Below are 21,991 nucleotides of genomic sequence, written 5' to 3'. Positions count from 1 at the left end.
GACGTGTGTCTTTTTGCCAGAATGTATATTAGTTCGTCATAACGACCCTAGAATTTGTGAAATGCCAACTTTAAACGAGACTCGTGTTCCAACCACTGTAACATATCAACTTATTAGTCTGTAGCCTACCTTGATTAAAAACTGATCATACGCAGAACATGCTCGTGTGTATCAAATTAATTGAGAGGCATAAACACTATAAGTATGCAAGTGATAATGGTATATTGCTACATATAAATATGGGAAGTTGAATAGAGAAGCTTAGGTAATCCTGTTTGTACATAGAGCTGAGTTGTTAGTTTGCCGGTAAATGTAAATCTATATTTTGTAATGTAAACAACAACGGATCTGTAGCCCTCCCCCACCCCTGAAATCTACACATCTTCTTTTATCTTAATATACAATTTTGTTTCTTCAACATGCTGACCAGAGTGCACTATTTTACTTCTTCAAAGCCTAAACTTTTCCGGAGGCAAATCCCAGAATCCGCCGATAGGGATCAGAGCTAGATGCTAAGTCAACACTGGGCTTCCTGCAAAGAAACAATTTACAAACCTCCTATTAAACGAGGCTATAGGTGTCGTATTAAAAATCAGCATTTCCTTTCACCTACGCTAAAAAAAAAAAGTTGTTTGAGACAAGCCCCTGAACCCCCTGGAGGATTTCGTGCCTACAGGTGTTCGCCCACCCCTTGGAAAATCCTAGGTCCAGTAGGCTTTTATCTATTGGTCTAGTTAAAAGACCGTGCTTTAATCGAAAAATGAAACAATATAAGATTATTTCTGAGTGCCTGACGACAAACTGTTAAATACCGAAATTTTTTACCACGATACGAAATGTTTAGGTAACACTTATCCATCACTTGCTATAAGGTCGCTTACGTGATTATCTTTTTACTTTCACGTTGACTTTGTTCACGCTTAACATTAGTTTTACGTTTTTCAATCACAGAGAATCGATGAAATACAGTATTAAGTATCATGTAATAAGAAGGCGTTCCGCTATTTGAATCTTACTGCGGACTGCTGTTAAACGTTTCTGCTCTGATCGTTGAATTGACCATTGACCGTTGACCGCAGCTCAGCCGCCCGACTATCGCAATGGAGACAATTCGATCGAAATTCTCGTACATTTTTGGAGGAATATTCGTGATTGTCAGCATCATTATGGCGGAATCTTGGATATTATCTCTAGATTTTCAGACAAGAGGGCGCTTAATAAGGGCACAGTTTGTCTTTTTTCTTCAGCTGGCCCTGTTGGGTGGTGACTACTTAGTGTGGCAGTCTTTAGCGAATATTTTCGATACCATCCCTTTTTATCGGAACAGATTTACGTCCAAATTATGGAGAATATTGCTCCTTCTATACATGTTATTAGTTCACTCAAGCTATGCGTGTAATGTGTTATTTGTGAGAACGGAACCCATTGTGTTTTCCATTATATGCTATTTGTGCCTAGCAGTGCATTTTCAGTTTGTATTCATTGTTATTGTCTTAAAAGTATTCGAGTTATTTTATAAATTCATAAAAGGTAAAGTGCTCCACAACAAAATGATATACTTTATAGGATTCGTACTAACAATCTTTCTGACTGGATACGGTTTTATCAATGCCCAAAAACCACCTGTGATAAAAAATGTGCAAGTACCAATCAGAAATTTACCTCAGACACTAGAGGGGTTCACCATTACAATGTTGTCTGATATCCATCTTGGACCAACAGTCGGAAAGACCAAGTTAGACCGCATTGTTACCATGGTAAACAGTCTAAATGCAGGTACATCTTCCTCAAAATTCTTTTTTTTTCTTTCCCGATATACATATTTCATAATTTTTTTATCGGCACTTATTTTCAGATGCATTGTTTGTAAATTCAAACAAAATTAGAATTGATTACCAAAATGTATGGAATATGTCTATGAAGGGCTGAAATGATACGCCCCCTTCACGATACGATACATATTGCAATGCTTATGCAGCGATTCAATACTTTCAATGTAAAACTTATACGGTACCAATTTTGATGCACCAGATGCGCATTTCGACAAATAATGTCTCTTCAGTGATGCTCAACCGAAATGTTTGAAATCCAAAATAACTATGAAGTTTTGGAGCTAAATATAGCCAAAAACAGCGTGCCAAAAAAGTGGAGCCAAATTCGTCCAAGGATAAGAGCTATGCACGAGGGAAATAATCCTTAATTTTGAAATGAATTTCTAAATTTTATAACAGCAATTAAATATACATCCGTATTTTCAAGCTAGTAACGAAGTACTAAGCTACTGGGCTGTAGAGACCCTCGGGGACTAACAGTCCACCAGCAGAGGCCTCGACCCAGGGGTCATAATGTAAAACTTATACGGTACCAATTTTGATGCACCAGATGCGCATTTCGACAAATAATGTCTCTTCAGTGATGCTCAACCGAAATGTTTGAAATCCAAAATAACTATGAAGTTTTGGAGCTAAATATAGCCAAAAACAATATGATACAATGTACAGAAGAAACCAATAATAACATTGAAGAAAAATTAATTACCAACATTCATAATTTTAAAAGCAACATGTTTCCAAACTGCCAAATGGTAAGATGCCTGTTGGCTCTCTACTCTGTAGTTTAAACAGATAAAGTTCACAATCGTTTTTGGCAGACTCAAGGCAAGCAACAGTCTGAACAATATTGGACTCTTATTTTGTCTCTCATGCAGGTATGTTAGATAATATCAAAGTACAGGTTAAGCCCGATGCATTTTACTGAACCTGTTTGTAATAAACGTATCGAATTGAACATTGAATAAAGCGTATATATTGAACAGTATCGATATTTTGGTGAATCATTTCAGCCCTATATATATATATATATGAAACTATGTCGGTAACATGTATCATTAACTTGCATGTATTTCCTTCAGATACTGTGGCCATTGTTGGTGATTTTGTTGATGGTCCAGTTGAGAAGTTAAAAGAATCTGCCCAGAGTCTTACCAATATAAAGTCACGATACGGGATACATTATGTTACAGGTTGTAGATTATCGTAGTCCGACAGCTATTATATATAGATCACAGATCATGTGCTGACAAGAGATAGAGAGAGGGGGGGGGGACTGATAAAACATGTAAAGTGAAAACAATTTGTGTTTGACCTGCATTGTGTAGACAGAAGTGTACTATAAGGAAGAAAAATTCTGTCCCAATGAACATTTACCCACAGAATATGAAAGATATAGATACACATATATTATTTCTACAGTAACTTGATCCAAAGAGTTGGATGGCGTCGAGTTGACAGGTTTCACTGTGGATCGTCAGATCACATGAGACGCAAACCGTCGCAAAGTGTTGAGTTTGATCTGGGCTGTCAATGAGTTGTGATCCAACTCTTCGGATCAAGTTACTGTAGCAATGATAAATTTACTATATATCCCCTTGTGTATATTTGAATTTACATTTATAAGATAATAAATGTAATCCAAATTATCAAAAACACAGACATACAGCGAAATTATATTTTGTGTACATAGTATGCAGTTGATCACTTACCACAAAATTATGCATTGATATATGATTTGATGATGAATTTGTGAGTTTCATGAATTTCTGTAAATATTGAATCATTTTCTGCAACCACTGAAAACCTAATACTACTACGTTAACAGTATTACAATATCAAATGATTGTAGGCAATCACGAGTACTACACCATGGATGTTAACAACTGGTTAGTGTACCTCCAATCTCTAGGAATAAACGTCCTTCACAACAGCAACAGACAAATTCCCCCGGAGATGGATCCAGGGGAGCGGATGTGTATAACAGGTGTGGACGATATTGAGGCCGACAGGTTAAGGTAATTAAGATAAATTGTAAAAAAAATTATTTTAAAGGGCTGGTAGTAACGCACATGATTTTATGTATTTGATCCTTATGGAATAGATGTTGAAAATTTGTGTCAATTGCACAAATTCTTGAAAAAAGTTCTGTTATGGGTCAGAATTACCCTTGATTATATAGCAGCAGAATTTACTAACAAAGGCAATCAAACAATTAACAAGATTTATTTACAATTTAAAATAATTGAAAGAAAATTGTAATGATAGCAAAATACTAACTTACGGTAGTTGAACAATAAATATTAAAAATCTGTGCCAAACTGAATATGCATGTACACTAAATCATAAATTCCAAAATCCTAGTTCCCAGTATTATAAAAATCCAAAATGCATAGAAAGTGTCTAACCAGAGTTTTTTTTTTTAATCCGAGTTTCTTTCTTCTTTAATATTCACAGTGTATTTATAATAAGAGTTAATTTTCTTGAATGACAATAAAGCAACCATTAAGTCATCTTTCTACTAAAAATAACATGAGCTTTAAAACAATCTAGGTCACAGGTGTCAATGAAGTGCAAGTAGTACACAACAAGAAGTAAACATCCAACTCTAGAACAATCTAGGTCACAGATGTCAATTAGGTACAAGTAGTACACAACAGTAGTACACAACAGTTCTTATTCCTATAAATTACCATAATGTGAAATTTTTCATGTTTATAGTATATGTACATGTAGTATTTAGCTCACTTGAGCTGAAGGCAAAAGGGAATTTTTCTCATCAAAATTTGTCTAGCGTCTGTTGTCGTCATAGACGTTGACTTTTCACATTTTTATCTTCTTCTCCAGAACCATTGGTCCAATTTAAATCAAACTTCAAAATTCAAGTTTGTTCAAGTGAAGGGCCATGTCCCTTCAAAGGAGAGATAATCAAGAATAGGGTGGGTCATTTAAAAATCTTAATAATCATAGTCCCCAGGTAGGATGATGGCACAATAGGGAATCTTATGTTTTATATGGGATTAGAAATGTATAGGGGAACATCCTTGTAAATCTTCTCAAGAAAGCAAGGCCATGATTAGTTATGATGCAAGCATCTTCAAGTAGTACAAATTCAAGTTTGTTCAACTCAGAGTTTCCATGGGGTAAGGTGGGGCCTCTGTGGGAGATCAAAGCTTTATATGGGAAACTACAGGAAATATATGAAAACAATTTCTTTTCAAGAGTAGCAGGGCTAAATCATATCAAAATGCAAATGTTTCCAAGTTGTATGGATTCATTTTTTATGCCCCCCCCCCCCCAAATCCGGCCATGATTTAAGTCAGGTGGGGTTGTGTGTACTGTTTTTGTCCAGTCTATCTGTCTGTCTAAAACTTTAACCTTGCTATTAACTTTTGAATGGTTGGTGATAGGGCTCCCATACCTAATAATTATGTGCATTTCTTGTAACTTGGGAGTTTGATCTACTTTTAAGAAAACCTAACCCATTTTGTTTATAGATTTTCATGGCAATGCCTTACATTTCATACTTTGTGTCATTGTATCATGGTTATGCCATGACCCTTTAAAGTTAGGTTGAGGCCACAAAATGAGGTCTACAATTTTCTTGGGAATAAAGATTAAAAAATAGCAGAGCAAAGGTGGTCCTGGTGAGCAATGTAGCCCATGGGCCTCTTGTTTTTATATTGATTACACAGATGATATCATTGAAGATGTGAATAATTTGAAATTTATCTGCATTATTTAGATATGATAACCATGGCTTCAATCTGGACAAAGCATTAAAGGGATGCAATCCATCGCAACCAATCATCCTGTTAGCACATCAGCCCAAAGCTGCCAAAATGGCACTGCAGTCTGATAACCATATAGACTTAATACTCTCAGGTAGTGTGGGCAGCTTGTACTATAGAAAAAATAATCCCATTCCTGTTTTAGTTTTTATACACCTGTCTACGACGGGATGTATTGTGGTATGGCGATCATGTCCCTCCATTTGTCCATTAGCTTTTTCGTGTATGACTAACAACGTAAACACCATTAGACCTATAATCATCAAACTTTGTCTGCTGATACATCTGGGTTACATTTCAAAGTTAGGTCACTGTGACCTTTGATTTAGATGATCATGGCCAAATATGACAAAATCCTGTCCAACTTTTATCTGGATAATTACTTGGCCTAGAATCATCAAACTTGGTCAGTTAATGCATTCTAGGTATATGGTGGGTCTCACTCTACATCAAGGTCACTGTGACCTTTAAAATAAAATGATATAGCCATGTATGGCATAACCCTTTTCGTAGATGAGAGTCTTAACAAACTTTGTCTATTGGTGTATCTGTAGAGAAATGTAAAATTGCAGCTTAAAATCAGGTCATTAAAAGTTGAAGAAATAGCAATCATCCCAAAAATGTTTTAACCCTTTCTCTACCGGCACATTTTAGAGGTTTTTAAAGACTAAATGACAATATTTTTACATCGAATAAAATCTGCATGTATCACGATTTGGGATAGGGATATGACATATAATTTTGTTAGGAATTGGACAGGGAATAATTTCTTATAAAGTTTTCAAGGTATCCCATGACCTCAAAGAGATCTACGGGGTCAAAGGTCATATATGTGCACATTTTTGCAATTTTTTTTGTCTGAAATATATATATTACGACCCCTCTCACTAGATTAGAGTCAAAAATAGGAAATTCTAAATGTATGAGCTGATGTGCCTTTAAAAATACTACAAACGCATCACAATCAAATTAATCAATTTTATTGACGAACAAATATTTTTGGTTGCTAAATAACAACACTCGTAGTACAATTTTGACCATAATTTGCCTTTCTACATACATTTGACACAATTTCAACACAATTACATTGAATGATGATTAGTAAATGTCACATTATTTTAAAAATATAATCTTTAAATAAATCTTAATCATTTTAAAAGGTTTTTAACAAAAAATATGATGAAGAGAATTAAGGTCAAAGGTCATAAAATGGAAACTTTGTACTTTATATACATTGTACATATCCATCATTTTCTAATAATATGACGTTTTGCCATTATGTTTCACTAAATAGAATAAATATTGCAACATTAAAACAAAGATCTTTATTGTTAATCTAAAATAATTTAATTTTTTGCATTCAAATATATTTGGTTGCTAAGCAACAGCAGTTACAGCACCTTATCAAATGTTATCAAAAAGTACTACCCGTTTTTCCTCTGTAAGTTCAACGCATACAAATGTTCAAGTACTTACTTTCAATCACTAGATTTAAATGTACTTGCATCATATTTAACAAAAAAGTTCTTATATTCAACCTCTTAAAACTTATTTCTAGACATCATTCCTGATACACTGTACTGGGTTGTTCCGAAAGGGGCATGCATTGACCAATACCTGTCTATCGACTGGAACTTCACAGCAAACATGTATAAGATAATGCACGAACATCTGGAAAAAAAGAATTTCTTAATACTTTGCCATAAATACTAATGTATTGTCAGAGCTTTTGAATGCTCAATTGGCTCTGTAAATGTTTTCTATAGCCAAGGCCCTCATTCTCTCACCAGAGGGCGTGTTACGCAAGCTTCACTTACACTTCTGTCAACGCTTGGAATCACGTGACAATATAATCACATGATATAAACAATTATTTTCGGTTTCCTTTTCCTTTAAAAGTTCAGGCAACAGGTGATACATCAGGCTTTTTCCAGAGCCAACTGACACTTTAATAAGTGCATATTTACCATTTAGCTGTTTGTCTTTTATTTCACAAGTTTTATCGTATTTTTACAGCCTTTCTTACTTTTGATTCCATGTTTACATTTAAATCTCCATCACGTGTATATCCTACATTCATACGCATATTATGAAGTAATTCCAAATTTATGATCAGAAAACGGCGATTTTAAACAATTTACAGTAAGCATCAATTTGATTGCACCAAAAACATATCATAATATGACTAAATATTTAGTCCAAAACATAAATGTTGGATCAAAGAAACTTTTACAAGATTTCTGTAAAAAGCCGTTGACAGAGGTATAGTGCGAGGAGCGCACGAAACTCTGGGTAGAGAATGCCAAGGCCCTCTGAAAATCACTAGTATGCATTAATTACTTATGAAATTTTATCAGAGGTAATTGTAGTACACATCTAATAAATGTGTTAGACGCACAGCAAGATTAATTTTGGTAAAGATAATCTTTTTATTATGCATTTTATTATTCGTTTTAAACTGAAAATTACCGTCACAATATCGGTACTTTAAAACTAGTAATACCTGTACAATTCCTCTTCAGTGAGAGGATGCGAACTTCCTTGGGAAGTATAATGACAATCTTTCCCCCTAGATATGACCATCTCAGCATAATGGTTGGTGGCAATACAGATGGAAAAAACCAAATCTTCTGTCAAAAACAGCTTCCTAAAATCTGCAGTTTTCTGAATAATCGGGTCCAATATCTGAAAGGAAATTGCAAATAAAATGAGTATTGGCCACCATACCTTTTTTGTCAGCATTTAGAAAACTTGTCATACCTTATAATTAGAAACAGAATAATAATTTTCCATTTTTTGTCTCTTTTTAGCTCTTCTGAGCCAAAGGCTCAAAGAGCTAATGCTATGGCCATTTGTGCGGTGTGCGGTGTGCGTAAACTTTTTAGAAAAAGGGCTATAACTCAAGAACCCCTTGGCCAATTTTTTTCAAATTTGTTACAGGGTATCATTGGCCCAAGGGCTTTCATACATACTAAATAAAGGGATGTGACCCTTTAACAAGGGGAGATAATCAGGAAAATACAAACAAAAGTAGTGGTTGCTAAAAAATCTTCTTCTCAAGAACCACAGGGCAGATTATCACCAAACTTACACATAAGGATGAGGATATGTTGTAGATTAAAAATTGTTCAAGGCATTACCCTGGGGCAAAGGGCATGGTCTCAAGGTCACTTCAAAGTTGACCTAAATTTAAATTTTTTTAAAATTTCTTAAATCTTAGATATTTTAGTCATTATAAGGACTAGGATCATCAAATTTTGACAGTTGATGCATCTTAGGACCTTGTGTCAAGTTGTCTCAAAAGTAGGTCACGGTGACCTACTTTTTGAATTTTGCATGTATTTATTTTAAAATTAATTTTGATGCATATCTTGGACACTTTGATGCCTATGATCATCAAAACTTGTCAGTTGGTGGATCATGGGACCTTGAAATGCGTCAACTGAAAAATAGGTCACCGTGACCTACTTTCTGAATTTTATGGCTTATCATTTATAGATATATTTTAAGTTGTTATTTCAAATACCGAGAGGTTTACAATCATCAAATCTTGTAAGTTGATGCATCTTGAGGCCTTGAAACATATTTATAAAAAAAGTAGGTCACAGTGACCTACTTTTTGAATTTTGCAGATATTTAAATTTCACATTTTCAATTTTAGAGCATATTTTGGGCACTGTAAAACCTAGGATCATCAAACTTTGTCAATTGATGCGTCTTCAGTCTTCAGTTTGTGTCGACCAAAAAGTAGGTCACCGTGACCTACTTTTGGTATTTGACAGCTAAATTACTATATTTCAGACACTATTTGACCTACAATCATCAAACTTTGTCAGTTGATGCATCTTGAGTCTTCGGAGTGTATCGACCAAAAAGTAGGTCACTGTGACCTACTTTTGGCATTTGACAGTTATATTTATATATTTCAGTCACTAATTGACCTACAATCATCAAACTTTGACAGTTGATGCATCTTGAGTCAATGGAGTGTGTCGACCAAAAAGTAGGTCACCTTGACCTACTTTTGGAATTTGACGGCTATATTTATATATTTCAAATACTATTTGACCTACAGTCATCAAACTTTGTCAGTTGATGGGTCTTGCATGTTCGAAGGGTTTCGACCAAAAAGTAGGTCACCTTGACCTACTTTTGGAATTGGACACCTATATTTATATATTTCAGATACTATTTGACCTACAGTCATCAAACTTTGTCAGTTGATGCGTCTTGCATGTTCAAAGGGTGTTGACCAAAAAGTAGGTCACCTTGACCTACTTTTGGAATTGGACGGCTATATTTATATATTTCAGATACTATTTGACCTACAGTCATCAAACTTTGTCAGTTGATGGGTCTTGCCTGTTCGGAGTTCGCTGACCAGAAAGTAGGTCACCATGACCTACGATTGGAATTTGACAGCTATATTTCAATATTCAGATACTAATTGGCTTAAAATCATCAAACTTTGTCAGTTGATATTTCTTGGGTTCTCAAAATGTGTAAACCAAAAAGTAGGTCACATTGACCTACTTTTTTTGAATTCAGAATAGAAATGGTGGGGTTGTACAATTTATCAGAAGAGCGATTCTAGGCCCTTGGGCCTCTTGTTGTATGTATGTGATACCTAGTAATGCAGTAAAAAAAAAACCAGTAAAACACGCAATTCAGTGTACCATGGTGCCGTGATTCCATTTGTGAATGTATTTTCTGGATTTATTTATTATTATTTATTGTTAACCAAATGTATACAGATTTAACCCTGTCTTCAACCTCAAAGAGTCATACCAACTGAATGTCAGGTTGTCACTCTGAATGAAATGCCACAGTTCTTGGATCAGGTGTCCCTGTGTCCTTCACATCAGAATCCTTCCATCACATACCTGGATTTGCCAACAGACTGTCACTAGCGGACTATACCTGGGAACTTCCAACTAAATATTGGGATGGCAATACCCTTTTTAAAGATGAAAAGAAATTACAATTAAGAATTGTTGGTTTATGTTTTAAAGCAAAATATAAGTTTCATGGTAGCAAGGGACAGTTTCGCACTTAAGTACAGCTCAAATTTATTTAAAGATAGAGATGTCCTGTATTTGAAGTGACATTTGGTAGGGGATTTCGTACGTACATGTGTTAGAAATGAATGGAATAATTTATTATACATTGAAAGTGTAGCAGAGTGCATAATGAAAAAAAAAGATATACATGATGTAGGTGTCAGCATTATGCCTAGCATATACATTGGGGGGATACTGAAGAAATTCAGGTTAAAACCTACAGGATCCAGCGAAAATACTGCAACTCTGAGGGAAAGTATGTGACCCCAGATATAAAAGTAGAATTGAACTGGTTCTTCATGGTACACAGTGTCTAAATCCCCTTGCATGGTACTCTGATGGCGTGTGGATTTAGTCGAAATTAGAGAAAATCTAGGCAAGATCATAACTCATAGCATACCAGTACCAGCATGTATGGATCACATGTAATTCATGGTCATAAGCTACTCAGTGTATATAAAATACATGCATTTGGATAAAAGAGAAATCTATATGATTTTTCATTAGCCTGTCATAATCAGACTTTGGTGTTACGTACCCCCCCCCCATTTCGGCCCAAACACACATTTCGTTTATATTTCTGTTCAATATGAAGAAAATAATTCAAATTATGATAATAAATTCTATCATTACAATGACTTAATATGTGTTTTCCTAACAGATTGTGTTTTCTTTTCATAGAAAGATAATTTTTAATAAACATGGAAAAATCCTGGAAAATAGCCCTCTAACCAGCGGCTATGAATGCCCAGTCTGATTAAAACCACACTATCCCCCTTCTCATTGTACACTAAATTCACCCACTTCTTACACTCGCGCGTCAGGTAAGGAGAGAATTCTGGAAAAAGGGGGGTGTTAATCAGACGGATTGATGCCGGACCAGGACAGATTAAATGATGTCAGCTCTTAATAAACAATTGGGTGTTATTCACTTGGTTTAGATATCATAAGATATAAATATTTTCTTTCATGAAACGACAAATTATGGCATCAAATCGCGTTGATTAATCGTGAATTTTTCATAACAAATCTGCAATTTTTTTTCTAGTCGGCCTATGTGGCTACATCAACTTACATGTACATGTTTATACTGAATGCATGATCGTTTGGGTCATCCTGCAACAGGAATTCCAGAGCATCTTCTTCTGACATCAGGTCGTTTTAAAGATGTAAAAGACAAGCCTTCCCTGTGACAGTGAAACTATGTTGTTGTTTTCGTTGAAACGGAAACACGTGTGTTGCCAGTGCACACTTTCACAAAACCCCGCGGGACCCGCGATCCCGATCACGGATAAATAAAACTATAGGCCTATAGGCTATATGCGAACTTCTTTTTAGTTTTATTTGTTTGGCAGGGGGAAATTATTACTACTCCGAACAAATATAACGTTTATATCTGAAATTGAAGTATTTCATTTTTTTTTTTTAAATTTACTCTGCCGATGTAACATTGTCAATAGGTGTTTTATGAAGTTACATGTAGGTTGTGTAACTGTTATATACCAATATTCGTTTTATGCTTTTAAAAAAAAGCAGGAAATACCTGGTTGATTATTTCATACATATGTGTATATTGCTTTAGTGTATCAAAAGGTACTGAATTTACTAAAAGATGACAATAGTTTTCACCACTTTATTGTGCGACGCGCGTCGATCGCTTTTAGCGACGACGTTTTATCGCTAATTTTAAAGAAAACCGCGCAGCATGTCCCAATTTCATTTTATCGTAATATAAAAACTACCGAGAATTATAACACGAATAAGGGCCCATCAAAATGGAAATGTCCTCTACTTTTACAGGCTGTATTTACTTTTCCCTATTTCCATATAATATGTATACGGTGTGACCGTTGGACCGAGCGAACCATGTAATGGTCATTGGAGTGTCCCAAGTGGTAATCATAATTCCGTTAAAGAGACACTACAGCTCATTTTCCACATTTTAATGAAGTGTTTTTTAAACCATATATTGATAAAATGATAAAATTCACATCGATACTGACAATTTTGAACATTTGGGATGCATCAATTTACTCTCAACTGAGCGTTTAAGATCGTCCGGAATTCAAAGGTTTCTTCATGCTGACTCGGACTTTTGAATGCTTATTTACACCACGTGGTTTTGAATGACAGCAAAGGTGTTGTGTAGGAAATTATCTAAATTCCCCTTCAAGGGGGTCCACACTCACCTTTCAAGTACATAAGATTATTCCCTGCTCCTTATAATAACTATTAAATTATAAATAATTATTTCAACAGAAACCCTTCCATGTCCCCATTGACCGATGTTTTTACAACTAACACGTGTCGTGTTCAGATTAAAAATAGCACGTACTTACTTTTAAACGTAGTGTCTTCGCAGCTAGTCTCAATGGCAGATTTAGGGGGCCAGTATCCCCCTCCCTTTTTACGCCACAGATTGTGAATGAAAATCAAAATTTTGCACCCGAATGGCCGATTACTTTGGCTAATCTTTGACTTTCACACCCCTCTTCGGAAATCCTAGATCCGCCACTGAGTTACATGCGTTTCTCCGAGCTCTCTGTTTTCCAATGGTCATACTGATCCCTAGGTAAATTTTATTTCACGCATGAGTTTTATCTCATTCTATTTTTACCTCTTTTCTCACAGAATCTGTCAAAATGCTAGATCTATCAACTACACTTTCTCTCACTGGACGACATGCTGCACTGTTTACCGTCTATGCGCATGCGTCTGAAGACTAAAAGGAGGAGACTCGATATTTTTTGTATAGGCCATCAAAAAGTATTAATTTTTACGTTAAAACAATAATTTTTAACTTTAGATAAGTGTTATTTTCGTAAAGTTCATACTTTCAACAATGCAACAAAAATTGAGAAAGCGCTGGGAAAATTGTCATTTCATGATTTTTGCGCAAAATGAGCTGTAGTGTCTCTTTAAGTATGGTAGGTTATGATTCATTTAAAAATATATATTTTTAATGAAATTTTCCTTGCGCTAAAAACCCAGTAACATCTCAATATCAAAGGGGTTTATATGGGGACAACAGTTTTACAGGATCCGCCTATTCATTGAACGCGGGAAATAAAACGCAAGGCGACGTAAACTGTGCATTGTGACGTCACATTTAGCGTCGACTTTTTTTTCTTTGCCAAAGCAAACAATTATAAACAACAATAATACATTCCGTATGCAATGAAAAAGGCCGTTATAAAACTAAATAAAATTAACCAATGAATTCAAAATGGTAAAAACGATACCGTAATTTTATCGTATATTCTTATTTAAAGAAACTCATGAACTCGTTCATCTATTTAGTCGTATTACGGTTTTATATGTAATTATTTGCTAAAACCTGTTACATTGATAATTATACTATTCACTTTAAACTAACTGAGTGTTTAAATTACGAATTGCACGTCAGAGTCTTCTATTATTGGCATTCAAAATAAAACACGAATAACTGTTGAAGTAGGTAATGAAAAAATAAATGGCGGCGCCCATATGGATCACGAAAATTTCAGTGAACGTATATAGAGATTGTCTCTTTTTCTTTTGCTGATTTTGACTTTTTTCTTTTACATACGTGTTACCTTTAGAGCCTTGCTTCGCGGACGGGCCTTCGGCCCGTCCGAGCTTCGCTCGGTATAAATATAGGTAAAACGCCGATTGAGAAATAAAATCGTAAGAAAACGTACATGTGCAAAAAATTGCTATTTTCTTATAACTTTGCCAGGCATTAAAAATATTTTTTATATCTTCTGAAAGGGGTGGGTGTAAATGTAGTCCGGGACATATGTCCCGCGATGTCCAATATTGATATTCGCCGATTTAACGTTTTATGTTAGTTTTTCTTTAAATATCTTACTAAATGTGTTTTAAGACAACACCAAGAGTCTTCATTGTGAATTTGGTGTATGAAAATTCCCTAATTATTTAATAAATGACTTTTATTTATTCTTTTGGGTGTAAAAGTAGTCCAGAAAATTTTACGAAGAAAACGCATTTCCGGTTTTTGTTTCTGCCTTGTTCATAATTAAAATAAAGTTTTAATGTGTTTTATTTGTCTGTTGATTTTGCTTGGATATTGTTTTATATCACAACAAAAAGATTTATTAAATATTCCACTTGTTATATGAATGCTCGTCCTTCTTTCTATGGGACATCGCTTCGATGGTTGATCCGATACGAAAGAGTGTAAAAATAAAACCGGAACAAGGTGACAGTTTGAACCCGTTTTATGAATAGCTAGGCAAGTGTTTTAAAGAGTACGTTTAGTAAGAAAGTTTGATTATAATTGGTATATTCAAAATATTATGAGTAATAATAGGTCAATAAATAATGAAAAGATATGTCTTGTTGAATATTCAGCTGTCTTCTCTATGGAATATATTTACATGTATCATTTTGAAGCGAATATGAATATAAATATTTGAAATTTTCTCTTCAATATTATTAAAAGTGTGTAAGGTAAATACTAAATTCTAGCATTACTATTAATCAATATACATGGTTTTACTAATTATTGACATTAAATGAGAGCTGCTATCAAAATTAATGATCATCTAAAATAATTATTCAAATGCAGAAGCGCGCACATGATTTAACGATGAGAAGTAAATTGATAACCCTGTTTTACTTTGGAAGACAAAGGTTGGCGACCACCATTTCTCTAAATCAACCAAAATCAATTATAATGCAGATACACACATATGAAAATGGTGAGCATTGACATTGAATGGCCAAATTCTTTAACGTCATTGGGTGCCGAATTTCCCCCCACCAATATTGAAAATTAAAATGTGTGAACAATATGCTTGTTGATTTTCCAGTTATATGTAGCAAGAACTGGACAACGTAATTAATTAAATGAGACATTCTTTACATGTCTTATTAACTTACGGCCAAAAACCCCCATGCAATAATTGTTCAATTATTGATCCTTCCACGATATTATATATAAATTACATTACATTTAACTTCTATGAAATACATGTACATTAGCGTTGTTGCTAGATTATTTTGAGTTTGTAACGAAGTGATATATTATATTATAAATATTAATGATAAATACCGCCGTATTACCAGCCCTTACCTGAATGCGGATTTAATGTTTTCATCTCAGTCCGGTTTTTAAATTAATATCCCAATTAGCTGCGATGTCCCGAGGGAAAAATGGGTTTAAAAACCGTTTATCAGATTAATTTGTTTAATCAAACAAAATGACTAGAAATAAGGGTGTCTTATGATTATCAACAGGACACAATACGTAAAGGTTATAAATGTTTTGTGCATAAACAAGGCGAAAACAAAAACCGGAAATGCGTTTTCTTCGTAAAATTTTCGGGACTACTTTTACACCCAAAAGAATAAATAAAAGTCATTTATCAAATAATTAGGGAATTTTCGTACATCAAATTCACAATGAAGACACTTGGTGATTGTCTTAAAACACATTTAGTAAGATATTTAAAAGAAAAACTAACATAAAACGTTAAATCGGCGAATATCAATATCGGACATCGCGGGACATATGTCCCGGGACATATGTCCCGGACTACATTTACACCCACCCTTCTGAAAGCAGGGAATATATGCTTTTCAAAAATATAAAAAATATTGAATTCATAAGGAAAATAAAAAAAAATCATATCGAGGGGGAAAATGACCTTGCGAAAAAGCGTTGCGTCATAGTTAAACGAAGCCATCCTTCACTTTAAATGCTTTTTTTAATTTAATGGCTTTACTTACTTTATGGATTTTTACATAGTCAAAAAATAGAGGAAATTTCCAAAAATATGATATATAGATCATATATCTTATGATCGTAGTTTCAAAGATTTAGAGGCACTCCTTTTGCGTTGCCCTGTTTTTACGCGCCACCGGTCAAATTGACCGGTACGGTAGAGAAGGGGTTAAGGGAGTTAATTCCTACATATGTAAGAGAGTAATGCAGTTACCGTACAAAAAATAATTACATCAAGAAATGCATATTTTTAAAAATTAAATTTAGCAATATAACAATATACATAATTATTTTGTTTCGAACAATAATAATATAAGTGTATGCAATATTGTACTACAAAATTTGCAAAGACTTAACAAGCTCATCACACAATAGATTGAAGAATTCCATTTGTCTCGTGGGAGTAATGACCTATTATAGCCATGGTGTTTCAAGGAATTCAGTTGGACATACAAAAATCATTTTTGTTAATAGCAAATTGCTTATATGTCAATTAAATATTAATTAATGAGTAAAATGTAAGAAGGCTGTAGAAATGATTTGTCTCTCCTTTAGTTATAGGGGATATTAATTAATGAGTATAATGTAAGAAGGCTGTAGAAATGATTTGTCTCTCCTTTAGTTATAGGGGATATTAATTAATGAGTATAATGTAAGAAGGCTGTAGAAATGATTTGTCTCTCCTTTAGTCATGTTGCATTTCTTTGTACAACCCAAGATGGTTAAATGATTTATAATACATGTATGTGAAAGAAATGAAATGTTTTGAATTGTAGTTATTTAAACAATTCAAGAGATATATTGACAAGTCAATTTGTTGTACAATGTACCACTTTGTCCCATACACAGTCATCTGTTTATGATTATGATTGATGAACACCTGACAGTCGGTGCACTTCATTTTGATTGTGAACATTGATAAACAATAAATATGGTTGGAAACAGGTTCTGACAACTTGCTTGTACCTCTTCTTCTATATAATAAATTATGTATGTGTTGCACAAGTAAAAATTATGTGAACTAGTTGAATCTAAAAGATTCATGTAAATTTGAGTGCAGTTGCAAAGATATTGTGATTCAGCTTTGATCACATTTTAATTGTCATAAGTGTGTGTCTATAATGTAAATAGATGATTGAAAAGATTGTTTTGAGCATATATTTAGACATTGTCTGAAACTCAGTCCGTCACACTTCTTTTACCTCCCATGGGACACAACACTGATATTTTCGCATAACTCATTAAAATGCATGACCTTATGGTACCTATCGAGGATCAATGGGAATCGACGTAAGTATTCCCGAAACTGTAAGTGTCAGCAGTAATGGCGGAGCCCATGAAATTGTGTGTTTTGTTGTGCCACTATCAAAGATCGGGGTTACAGGGCTGTCATCAAAAACTTCACTTGAACAGTACATCTATGCTCTAGAGTGCCTCAACTTTTCCAACAGATGCATCATTTATGTGCAGCCTTTGTACGAATAAATTGAATTGGGTATGCAAACTCAACAAGTCAATGGTCACGAAAGTGGACCAGATGAAGGAGGAGAGATAAGTTGTTAGGTATATCTATATTTTGAATGAAAATGAGTTTAAAACAAACTGACAAAGAAATTGTAAAGCATCTCGCTGAAAGTTTTGTAACTTGTCAAAATCTTTGCTTTGAAAGTCATGTTTTTCTATGCTCCTGAACACTGGAAATAGGGGGCTTTTTCATTGGTTAAAAATTGCAATAAGGAATGGTAAAGCAACCAATTGCATAAAGAAGCTGAGACACACCTTCCAGCGTAAATATCGGTGTTGTGTCCCTCTGGAGGTAAAAGAAGTGCAACCGACCGTGGGTTTCCGATGATGTTATTTAGATTTCTTTTTACATACAACTAAGTAAGGGTATGCGATTTCCTGTTTTCTACAAGCACAAGGGGGGAGGGGATTCAATTACTATTCTGTAACAGATATTTTGCTAATTGGTCTATTCTAACTTATTTTTATAGGTCACACTCATGGTGGGCAGTTCCCTCCGGTGGTAATTGGGGCCTATCTTTTCAATCCATTTTACGCTGGATTGTATCGGTATGGAGACGACAGTCATGTTTATGTTTCCATGGGAACAGTGTACTGGGGATTTCCGGTCCGCATCATGACAACTCAGGAAATTACATTCATTACTTTACAAGCTGTCTGAACAGGCATCCTTCATTTTCATTAAAAGAATTAGGTTGCAAAGCAGGAGTGCTACATACAAGAGCTTCGAACTGGCCAACTATAAAAGTGCTCTTGCTTCACCGCCAAAGCTACCAAAATTTAAATCCAGTTATAAATAACTTTACATACAGAAGGTCTTCTCGCTTTTGAACGCGTGGAAATTTTTTTTATTGCGATGTCAGAAAACCTACAAGCAATGTTAAATGCTCCACGCTATATCTGTTTTGAACTGAAAAATGTAAGTGGTGTGTCAATTTACTATAAAGCACGTGTAGTAGTACCTTAAAATGACATTACATCTCAACCACAGCTTAGGAAGTACACATGTATTCGTCCTCTGATTTTCATGTGATTTTTCAATTCATATTGTTTCAGGTGTGTTTTAATACTTTGTTTATAAATGTTTACATTGATTAATGTTTTATCTGTAAAATAAACCTTTGCTGTTTCATTCTTTTGATTTTTTGATGAAGGAACTGTGACATGAAGTAACCTTTCGACTCGATAAAAAGCCTATACTTGTTTGTTGTTGAGAGTTCCTTGTTATTTCCGTGCAGAATTACGGGTATTGTCCACACTAGTGGGCCCCCTTCCAGGTATCTGGCTAGTTGCACGCATGGCAGATCTCCCATTTTTTCCAATCGTGTATGAATCTTGATACACATAGTACGTCTATTTTAATGAATGGGAATTCCAACAGAAGTGAAAGTAGAATGTACATATAAAAAATAAATTTCACTTTTAAAAATACACGAGGGTATGGATTGCAACGCTTCATGTCTGTGTACTTTTCATGACCCACTATAACGCATTTCACTAAGTATACTGGCGTGGAGCATCACAGTCCATGCCCTTGTAATTTTCAAAAATGAAATTTATTTCTCTCTTAAATATAAAACAAGAATAAGTGAAGTTTAACTGAATTTAATAGAAAATTTTCAGCAGCAATAATGTATAAAAGGAAGCTTGAAAATAAAATGAACCCAGATGCCCATGGGTCACAATGTTCACCCCGAGTGCCTTGTTCAATAAAGAGATGTGCCTCGATACACTAGCTGTGGCCAAGACCTGCCGTTAGACAACTCCTATGAATACCACTTCCTGTCTTGGGGTACTTACTCAAAGTTTAAAGGCCCTATTAACTCTATTGTTATGCAAAGATTCTCACAGAGTAATGTTTTCATTTCTACTGTGTGTCTACTCCGCCCAGGGTAGGTGGGGGTGGTGTATCATGATACAAACAACTATATTCCTTTCTATAAGAATTGCATTTGTTTTGCCAGACCATAAAGTCTCCTTGTGAATGAGACTATTTTTTAATTCACACTTGTAGAGAGCCTGGCCCTTTGGTTGTAGGGAGAGGGGCAAAGATTAAATAATCTACACTGTTCATTCACATTAATCAAATTATAGTTTTGGATTCCAAAGTAAAAATCAAGTATTTCTTATCATAAAAATACATTTCTATCTATTATGACCCCATCCTACACCATAAAGTCAAGGTAAGAACAAACTTAGAGCTACATAGCTGGATGAAGAATGCTGGGGCCCGTTTTACAAAACAACTTGCGAAAAAGTCGCAAGTCTTATATTGTATTACACAGTTATTATTTTGAATGAATGAAGTAAAACTTTTCTAAGGCTTAATTTTCAACATTTTACAAAAAATGTTTTGCATATGGAGTGAATGATCTTACAATGAACTGGAAAATTCCAGTATGTAAAGGTGGTTGTAAGTCGTAAGTTCTTTTGTAAAACGTGCCCCTGCATATTTCAACACTTGGCACTTTATAAGCAGTAATAAAGCTATGAGGATATAAATGTCATATTTTTTAAACTAGTGGTATTTCGAGGAATATTTCCAAATAACCTCGCCCTATTTTTAATACTACATGTATTTCCTAATTCCACATGGAAACGGCATGACCCTTTGTCTTGAACCCCCTTTACCGAAGGAAACATTGTGCAAAGTTTGAAAATTTGGCCAAGTCGTTCTGGAAAACAAGTTGAGAATGTGAAATGTTTCACATATATGCAACAACATACATGATTTGATCCACTCAGGAAAGCTCACATGGGCCTTCTGTCAAAAGAGCTGTAAAGAGGTTCATAGAAGAAATGACGGCAGAATATCTAGTGAGAGAAATGTCTGGTAGGACAGATAGAAAATGTCAAAATAAGATTTCAGATATTAGTTTATGTTAGCTTTATGTTTATAGACAAATAATTTATTTGATCGTTACTGTTGAAGCAATATTATAATCATTTTCCCTGACTTATTGCATGGAAATTGAGCACATTATAAAACGAAAATTCATAATCAGCACAGCTCAAAATCTCTCTCTCTCTCTCTCTCTCTCTCTCTCTCTCTCTCTCTCTCTCTCTCTCTCCTAATTATTGCACAAGTCTTGTACATGTATAGCTGATCTCCCTTTTTATCCCCTCACAATTCTTTGTTTTTTGTTTTTGGTAGCATCAGGTCCCTAATTAGAAAAGAGCTTAAGACTAGAAATGTTGCATTGTTCTAAAAATTCATCAACTTCATTCATTTTGTAAGATCATAATTATAACTGTATGAAATTGCATAACTAAATTCTTATTTACATTAGAATCACAATTTCATCAACGTAAAGAATGAAATACATTGCAAAAGAAGATTTTGGTCTTAGTTGCAAGTTCTATTGTAAAATGTGGCCCTGAAACATGGTAAACTTTATATCATAGAATTATATAAATGGAGGAAAAATTAAAATATTCACGTATTGGTAATCTGTAAGTTTAGTACAATGCCACTTAATAAAATTACAAGAAAAAAACTACACACTACGTATTATGTCCAGAGCACCAAAGCTGTCCTACACTTGTATTCAATAATTACACACAACTAAAATAAATTATTAATTATTATACAGCAGCTGTTTTAAGTTCCTTGTGGAGCCGGTCTGGGTTTGGGGGGGATCTTCCTCATCTTGTAGTACTGAACCACTTGTTGGGGAACTTCGGCTAAAACATGTCGAGCCAGCTCGGCACCAGAAGTCTGAAAAAGGATACGTAAAATTAAAAATTAAATTAAATATACGTAAAATTATAAATACATGTATACATAAAATGCAGTGTAAAAATTCAAAAAGGAAAAATTTACATACATTTTTAATACTGAAGTTTTGAAATATATTTTAGCTAGTAGTCTGTCAGTGGGAAAAAGAAAGTGGGTTTTACTATCTAAGCAGTATATGATATTTCCTGCTCTTTTCCCCTCAGAGTTGAAGACTATAAACTTTGACTTGCAAAGGAAGAAAAGTGGTGCAAAAATATACAGTGTAACTAAACCAGATGTGCAATTTTCATATACATTTTATAACTTAAATCTTTAATACT

The 21,991-nt window shown here is 34.4% G+C and overlaps 2 protein-coding genes and 1 long non-coding RNA gene across 10 annotated transcripts in view; 1 reads left to right on the top strand and 2 right to left on the bottom strand.

Annotated features, from left to right (window-relative positions):
• The first annotated feature begins 869 nt into the window (after positions 1-869).
• Positions 870-19,064, top strand: LOC125673203 (transmembrane protein with metallophosphoesterase domain-like). Of its 2 annotated transcripts, none has more exons than XM_048909660.2 (5): positions 870-1,776; positions 2,912-3,022; positions 3,682-3,847; positions 5,575-5,714; positions 18,403-19,064. In XM_048909660.2, the coding sequence occupies exons 1-5, from the start codon at positions 1,101-1,103 to the stop codon at positions 18,591-18,593; spliced, it is 1,284 nt and encodes a 427-aa protein (XP_048765617.1). In that variant the 5' UTR covers positions 870-1,100; the 3' UTR covers positions 18,594-19,064. The 2 variants fall into 2 exon arrangements, with proteins under 2 accessions (XP_048765617.1, XP_048765628.1); XM_048909671.2 differs by having other exon boundaries at positions 10,375-19,064.
• On the bottom strand, positions 6,585-10,563 carry LOC125673210 (uncharacterized). The gene is made up of 3 exons (XR_008803445.1): positions 10,409-10,563; positions 8,124-8,305; positions 6,585-7,291 (listed from the first exon to the last, which is right to left on the bottom strand). It is a non-coding gene; the product is annotated as an uncharacterized LOC125673210 (long non-coding RNA).
• Positions 19,065-19,521: 457 nt separating the features above from the next.
• Positions 19,522-21,991, bottom strand: part of LOC125673214 (copine-3-like) — a 51,750-nt gene continuing 49,280 nt past the window's right edge. For all 7 annotated transcript variants that reach the window (XM_048909695.2, XM_048909686.2, XM_056166825.1 and 4 more), the window contains one exon: positions 19,522-21,650. In XM_048909695.2, coding sequence (XP_048765652.2) covers positions 21,534-21,650 — 117 coding nt within the window. In that variant the 3' untranslated portion in view covers positions 19,522-21,533. The remainder of the gene's footprint in view (positions 21,651-21,991) is intronic.

Source organism: Ostrea edulis, chromosome 1 (assembly GCF_947568905.1).
Source record: "Ostrea edulis chromosome 1, xbOstEdul1.1, whole genome shotgun sequence".
NCBI lineage: Eukaryota > Metazoa > Mollusca > Bivalvia > Ostreida > Ostreidae > Ostrea > Ostrea edulis.
Note: the sequence above shows the minus strand (reverse complement) of the source record. Positions and strands in the feature narration are given on the sequence as shown.

Excerpts from the sequence above, each read along its gene's own strand:
- LOC125673203 (XM_048909660.2), top strand. The coding sequence starts at position 1,101 with ATGGAGACAATTCGATCGAAATTCTCGTACATTTTTGGAGGAATATTC. Across the intron at positions 1,777-2,911 it reads GGTAAACAGTCTAAATGCAG|ATACTGTGGCCATTGTTGGT; the intron begins GTACATCTTCCT and ends TATTTCCTTCAG. Across the intron at positions 5,715-18,402 it reads TATAGACTTAATACTCTCAG|GTCACACTCATGGTGGGCAG; the intron begins GTAGTGTGGGCA and ends TTATTTTTATAG.